General features: G+C 40.8%; 1 protein-coding gene across 1 annotated transcript; it reads right to left on the bottom strand.

Moving 5' to 3' along the window:
• Nucleotides 1-1,299: 1,299 nt before the first annotated feature.
• On the bottom strand, nt 1,300-7,042 carry LOC104547085 (squalene monooxygenase-like; the record flags this gene model as incomplete). Its single annotated transcript, XM_010192650.1, has 4 exons — nt 6,755-7,042; nt 4,223-4,475; nt 3,751-3,931; nt 1,300-1,396 (listed from the first exon to the last, which is right to left on the bottom strand). Coding segments are annotated over exons 1-4 (819 nt in total), but the record flags the coding sequence as incomplete, so codon positions are not given.
• Nucleotides 7,043-7,307: the final 265 nt, after the last annotated feature.

Genomic DNA, 7,307 nt, shown 5'->3' with positions numbered 1-7,307 from the left:
CTCCTAATATTCTGTGATTCTGTGAACTGCAAATGACTATAGATTTATACTGCACATTAGTCTTTGGCCTTCAATAATCCCATGCATTTGGCATGAGCAGAAAAAGCTGTTTTCCTTTCAAGCTTTCAGGATGTAAGTAACAAGGCAAAAAAAGCATGCCGTGTTTCATTAGTACTCCTGGAAAATATTTTACTATTGGATGGAAGGATCTGGTGAGCCACTGTTGAATGGTAAATCCCTGCCTGGAATGGGCTCCTCTACAAGCAGTTTTCTCCTGCATAGGAACATGATTCAACACATGATCCTTGTTTTGAAGAGGAGTCTGACAAAACCAGATGGGCGTAGAGCTGAGTAAAATAATACAGGTTCCTGCTCTCTGAGCTTATGGATGTGAGCACAGCAACAGTTCAAGATACAGCAGAGCTAATGAAACCTTTTTCCTATGGATACCTGTCTCCGATGATTGCAAGCCCTAATTATTTGTGCAATTAGAGGAAGGTCACCTGCCCATATGGGTTCCCTGGTGTCTAATTCATGCTACAGTTTTTCCAGTCAACATGCTAAGACCTGGTTTTCACTCAGCTCTCTTACAGCTTCCTACTTAAAAGTTCTCTGCCATCAAGTGGCCTGAAATGCCTTTTGTGTAAGGAGGGTACAAAAATCAGCTCTCATACGTCTTGGGCAAGTACTTTTAAAAGGCTCTTTTACATAAGGTTTTATATCATCATTTCCATTTCTAAATGATCTAAAGATGAGAGATTTTTTTAGTAATGTTCAGAGTAGGATCTTCCACCTACTCAGGAATTTTCTCAGTCCTCTATGAAGGGCAGCAGAGCATAGGCAGGAGATTCTCATCTTCCTCATCAAAGCACATCTAAACACACTGGCTACCTGACTTAAGGCACAAAGGAATTTCAAAATCAACAAAGGAGGAGATTACAAATTTGGCTTTTCTAGAGAACAGGCAGTATATCCAGACCATCAGCACATATGCCTCAAAAGATTTTAAACACCAGATATATGAATATTGAAATAAATAGTGAATTCTCCAGAGACACTGAAAGCAGAAGCTGCACAAGAAGTTATAACAAGAATTCCTGTATGCCAGGACTGTATTCACCAGAAATTAATCTCCCTTTATTAAAGCTTTTGCTTCCTTGGTAACTGCAGTATTTCTGCACCTGTGGAGCATTTTAAAATTATACATATATATATGTCTGTGTGTGTGTATATATATATGTATATATATATATAACTGCTTTTCTCTCAATGGTTTAATAAAGATCATAACTGTCTCACCTTAGTGTCTCCAGTTTCTTTGTCCTTGTACTGAACACCCACGACACAGTCATCTTCCTCAAGCAACTGTAACACAGTTCCCTCAATGAATTTTGCACTGAAATTACATAAAATAGAGGGGTTAGAACAGAATGGAAGAGGATTACTGATGTCAACATTTCAAGGCATTAGGCACAGAAGGAAAACCAGATTTTCACTGATCTTGTCTCTGCCGACCCAAACGCTTTGTTTAAATTTTATAGATAAAGATGTGTTCTTGTCCACTTTCGGAAGCCAAATTAAATACCAAAAAGTGCTTGTCATTAATTTCACTTCAATGCTATGATTTGGTTTGACACTTGATAATATTCTAAATGCGTAATGTTTATCTTTAACCACTTTACAGAATCCCTAGATGTGCTTCAGGTGCTCCACCGCCATATGAGAGAAGCAAAGAGGAACTGGACACCTAATAGCAGTTAGAAATCAGGGAGATGACAGAGTCATGAGTACTGCTTGTATTTGGAGTTTGAACTGAGCATCCCTTACTTCTACCTCCCAACCAGAGCTATTTGGGGCTCACAAATTAAATCTCTATAAGTGTATACCCCTTTTGTTGAGTCTGAGCTGTTAGACTTGATCCCAGCAGTTCAGACTTAGCAGCTCGAAACGGACACACTCACTCCCTCACAAATATTTTCAAATCCAGATGGAATCCCACAACTTGGAGAAATGAGCTGTTCCATGTGAGAATACAACCACTTGATATTTCAGTGATATTTTAGGCTCTCAGAAGGAACGTGAGCAATTGAATTCATGTCTTTTCTACATGCCAGCCAACACAAAAATTTCAGAGCAGATCGTGACTGATTTAATTTGCCAGGCAACAGGCAGGTTGGCTCTATCAAAATACGAAAGGTTATATGTAAGCACACTAACAAACTTCAACAGCAAGGGAGTGCAGCAACATGTCAGGTTAATTGCAGGTGAATTGGAGTTCTGCAGAACCTATCAGCTTTAAATTCCTTTTATAGTTGTCACTTTACCTACCTAAGTAAGTGTTCACTTATTTTTCTGGTTCTTATCCAATATAAAAATAATTAACTAATGATGACCTACCTCCTTCCTCTGCAAAATTAATTTTATAATCTGAAATAAATTCATATTGCCTAGTACTTGGACAGAGGATAATTAATTGGTAGTAATTATCCCCTTTATTTTCTCAAGCACTGAGATGAAAAACAAAGTCTCATGGCACTATTAAGAGTGTCATGCACCTTAATTTAACAAGAAGTTTTCTATGCTACATTTAAAATGGAAAGCAAACATACACAAAGAATATTAAAGACCATGTGCAAAAAGGGGAAAGTACTAAATTCAAGTCATAAAAATTAGCTTCTGTAAGTTTCTGCTTCAAAGACTGTGTACAGCTACTGGACTTTTTCCCTGTAAGTTGAGCAAACACTGAACTTGAAGCCTCAAGAAGGCTTCAGCTTTTATAGCTAGTAAACGCAGTTGTGCTTAATTTTAGCTGTACTACAGAGCTGCTATCTTTTAGTGCTACTTTTAGTAATTCTTATTATATAACAGACATGATAGGAGAAAGCAATTTTCCAGTTCAGAATAAAAACATGCATTTAGGGGGAAAAGACAGACAAAACAAAGAACTACCCCACAGAAAACAGTACCTACAATCTACTCGGTTTCAACAAAAGTTTCCTTCTCAACTATTGTGTAAAAGAAAGAAATCTGTTAAGAAGGAAATACCAAACACTGATTTTTATTTCATTAGGAAGACAAGGTGTCTTCAAGATTCTGAAAACCAGAAGTTAATAACTGGAAAGAGCTACTGCCATTTAGTGCTCCTTTGTAGTTACTTTGCTTTTCTTGTTACCAGTCAAAGCAGAACAACTTGCAAATGTATAATATTGCTTTCTGGCATCATTGATTAACAACAGTGGAAGAAATACATGCCCCTGTTCATTGCAGGACAGTAAAGCTAGACGATGTTTAGAGGTCCATTCCAACCCAAACCATCCTATGATTCTACAAAATGGTATCAGATATGCTGCTCATTTCTCAACCAAAGAAGTCCTACGCATTGCTTGCTGAGAAGAGGACACTTCTGATAAAACACCAAATCCAAGAATCAGAAGAAGAGAATCAACCCTTTACCCCTGAGCTGTTCTCTCACATGGATAGGCCAGTACCTTGCCTAATATTTAAAGCCCATATTCCTGTAGTTTAAAGATTAACTTGTCCCAAACGGTAACGTATGATGTTATTCACGAACAACTCATGAACATGTCTACAGAAAACAGAATGAGCAACTACAGCTGTTACGTTTTCAGTGTTGTTCATTGCAGCCCTCCGTGTTGGGACAGAGTGAGATGGTTAAGGAATCTCACGGATGCTGGGAACAGTGTTTCTGAATCTCTGGATCCCAACTGTGCCATTCACGAGGTGACTCACTTGGGCTCTGCCATAGCTGCCCTTCGGAGACCCATGATGAACTGGCCATGATGAAAAGATCTTCCACTCGCCACACGACCATCCTCAGATGTTGGATAAGGAATTTCAACCTCCGAGTTGCTCTCTATGTCATGAATTATGTAGCCATTTACTATTTGTGAATCAATACCTTCCACTGTATCTGTAAAATACAAGCCAATAGATGTGTTAAAAAAAGTCTTTAAGAAATCTTCATTATATATGAAAAGCATTTCTTTATATAGAGTCCAACTGTCTTGAATCAAAACGCGTATGTTGAAGGATTAATATTTTCAAAACAGCAAGCTGGGAATACGCAAGCAATTTTAATTCAAATATTAAGCATAGATAATGTATTTCTTCATTTTCCTTGTAGGCACGCTTTTTCTAAAAACATAATTGGGTGTAGTAGCTGTTGTATTATAGATATACTTACATTTTGAAATGCACTCACCTTCAAGACCCAGGTCTTTAAGTGCATTAAAACCTCCAGGTTGCAACAGTTCTCCAACTATCCTGTCAGGTTCCTTCAGATCCCTCTCTATCACAGTCACCTTCCTTCCATCCCTCGAGAGCACCGTGGCCAAGGTAGAACCAAGGACGCCTGATCCCACAATGATAATTTCTGGATCATATTGGGGTGATAATGTAGCATTTGGAGCAGTCTCTGCCAGATATACATCCGAGAAGCTTACTTCTCTCTTACCCTTTAGAAAAGAAAGGCAATAAAGTAACATGCGTCGATGTAGCTGTACCATAACCTTGTCAGAGGGCTGACTTTGGACTAGTTCTACTTTGACCCAGGGGACTGAGAGAGCACCAGCAGTTGGAGAGGATCTTCCAGTTTAATTTGTCCAAAATTGTATCAGTTGTACTCTACTATCCAACAAAAACACAAGCAGAGAAAAGAAAAAACAGTCCCCAAACAAAATCAAGACACTTGCTTAAAACTGCCCTGCTGATCAAAGACAAACCGCTGATATAGCCTCAGAGAGACTGAAAGTCAAGTTTCTATAAAGGCAGTAAGCCAAGGCTGTCCCATATTCTTGGACTATAAAGTAACACACCAACGCCTTCACACCAGTGAACCACTACTACACAGAGGCCTTAACACTTCACAGTGAAAAAGTTACCAGATTCACTGAAAAATCTATTTAGCTTTAATTTTACTATAAGTGAACCTACCTACCAAAATAACAGCTTATGGTAATACCCGGCATGGAAAAGTGTCAGCAGAAACAGCTACCTGGGAAATGTTATAAAGAAGCGGTCATGAAATGAAGAGTCATGAGACAGTCAAAAGTATGGGCAAAATTACTATTCACTTACATTTAAAAGTGTTAAGAATTGACATACGTCAGATTACAAATCAGTTAAGATAGAAACTGGCACCTGAAGACCAGCTACATTATAGTACCCTCCCAACAGCATCTAATCACATACACTTCCAAGTGAAAAAAGTTGTATGGGGAATTCTGGTGCAAACCTGCAAGTCATTTCTCCAGCTGACAGAAGACTAGAGTCCAATTCACTCTTTCACAAATGCCTCAGCACTGCGCTGCTGACAGCGGTAAAAATACAATTGCATCAGTGAAACAAATGCCCAGAACAACACTGACACCAGGATTTCTAGTGGCATAGTGTTGTGTTTGTATCTAAAATGCAGCAAGGGTGTGCAAATCTATCTATCTGAATTCAGATAATACAAGATATTGAGGTAAGGGCAGGCTTTAGAAGTAAAACAAAAATCAAGAACCTTTGACTTGAGGCCAAAAATAGTTTCAAGTTATTCTGTGCAAGGGGTCAGTGCCCAGCTGAAAATGCCTAGAAGCACACAGGCAAGCAGCCAAACAGCGCTGACCCACAGATGCACTGAATATGCATATCCAGTGGGCAGTCTTAGATGGCAGGACTCCAGCTAAGCTCCAGCCACCAGCTCCAGCCCTCTCCACTGTCTCACAGCAAGTCTCATTCTGGGCTCAGTGGAACAGACTGATGATCTGAGCTCAGGTCCTGTAGCTGTTGTACAAGCAATAGTTTAGCAATAATTTCCAAGTAACTCTATCTGCAGTTGTCTAAACAAATGTGTTTTATGTGGAAGTATTAGGAAGCTCATCACAGAACCACAGAGTGGCTGAGGTTGGAACAAACCTCTGGAGGTCATCTGGTCGAAAGCACCCCCCTGAAGCAGGGACAGTTAGAGCAGGCTGCCCATGACCACGTCCAATAGGGTTTTAAATATCTCCAAGGATAGAGATTTCACCACCTGTGCCAGTGCTTGGTCACCCTCACAGGAAAAACCATTTCCTGATGTTCAGAAGGAATCTCCTGTGTTTCAGTCTGTGCCCATTGCCTCTGGTCCTGTCAGTGGGCATCGCTGAAAAGAGCCTGGCACAGTCCTCTTTGCACCCTCCTTTCAGTGGGCATCTCTGAAAAGAGCCTGGCACAGTCCTCTTTGCACCCTCCTTTCAGTGGGCATCTCTGAAAAGAGCCTGGCACAGTCCTCTTTGCACCCTCCCTTCAGCGGGCATCTCTGAAAAGGGCCTGGCGCAGTCCTCTTTGCACCCTTCCTTCAGGTATTTATACATTCATGGGATTCCTGAGAGCCTTCTGTTCTCCAGGCTGAATAGTCCCAGCACTCCCAGCCACTCCTTATAGGAGAGATGCTCCAGTCTTTCATCTCTACAACAGACTGGCAATTGAAGATATTTTTCTGCTAGTATAGTAATCCTTTATTACAAATCTTTCTTCAAACACATTTGATTTGACTCTACAAAACCTCTGCTCTATCACTTAAGTAAGTTTCAGAGTTTATTTTGCATCCAAAACTAACAGAAAGCATGATGAATCAGACATCCAACATGTAAAGACAAACCCACTCCAACCCTTTTTTAGCTCCTTTCCTGCACCAAGGCAGAGGTTTAGTGGACTGAGGGAAGAGACGGATGGCATTGTACCCCACGTGCCACATCTGAACTGAACCTACCTTTCTGGATTTGAGTTGTTCGACTTGTTGAGATCCTGGGGTTGGTTTGGCCCAGAAGAAGCCAACAAGTGGTAAAGCTGAGAGAACATCAGATAGCATCCCCAGGTGGGTCTTCTGCTGCTGCTGCTGCTGCTTGGGCCCCCTGAAGCGGTACCTGTACGATAGCAGCAAGCCGAGGGAGAAAAACACTAACACGGAGAGTAGCACCTCCTTATTAGCGTAATTCATGAGGTCTCCACACTTTTTATACACGTAAATGAAGGAGGCAATACCCAGAAAGGTCCACATCGTGAAGGGACTGGTCACTGTGCCTGGCTGCTTCCTCCAAAGCTTTCCTGGTGATGGATACTGCCCTAAACAGGTTTTAGCACAAGGTATGAAAAATATACGTATGGAAACGCAAAGATTTCCTTAGCAACGGAAGGGAAGGAGATCTCAATGAAGAAACAAGGAGCTCCACAAAACCTTGTAGAGGAACAAGCCCAGCCTCACAGGGCCGGCACAGGAACCCAGAGGAAGGTTCCAAAAAACGCCAAAAAAAAGGAAAAAAAAG

Source organism: Mesitornis unicolor, unplaced genomic scaffold (assembly GCF_000695765.1).
Source record: "Mesitornis unicolor isolate BGI_N332 unplaced genomic scaffold, ASM69576v1 scaffold49979, whole genome shotgun sequence".
Lineage (NCBI taxonomy): Eukaryota > Metazoa > Chordata > Aves > Mesitornithiformes > Mesitornithidae > Mesitornis > Mesitornis unicolor.
Note: the sequence above shows the minus strand (reverse complement) of the source record. Positions and strands in the feature narration are given on the sequence as shown.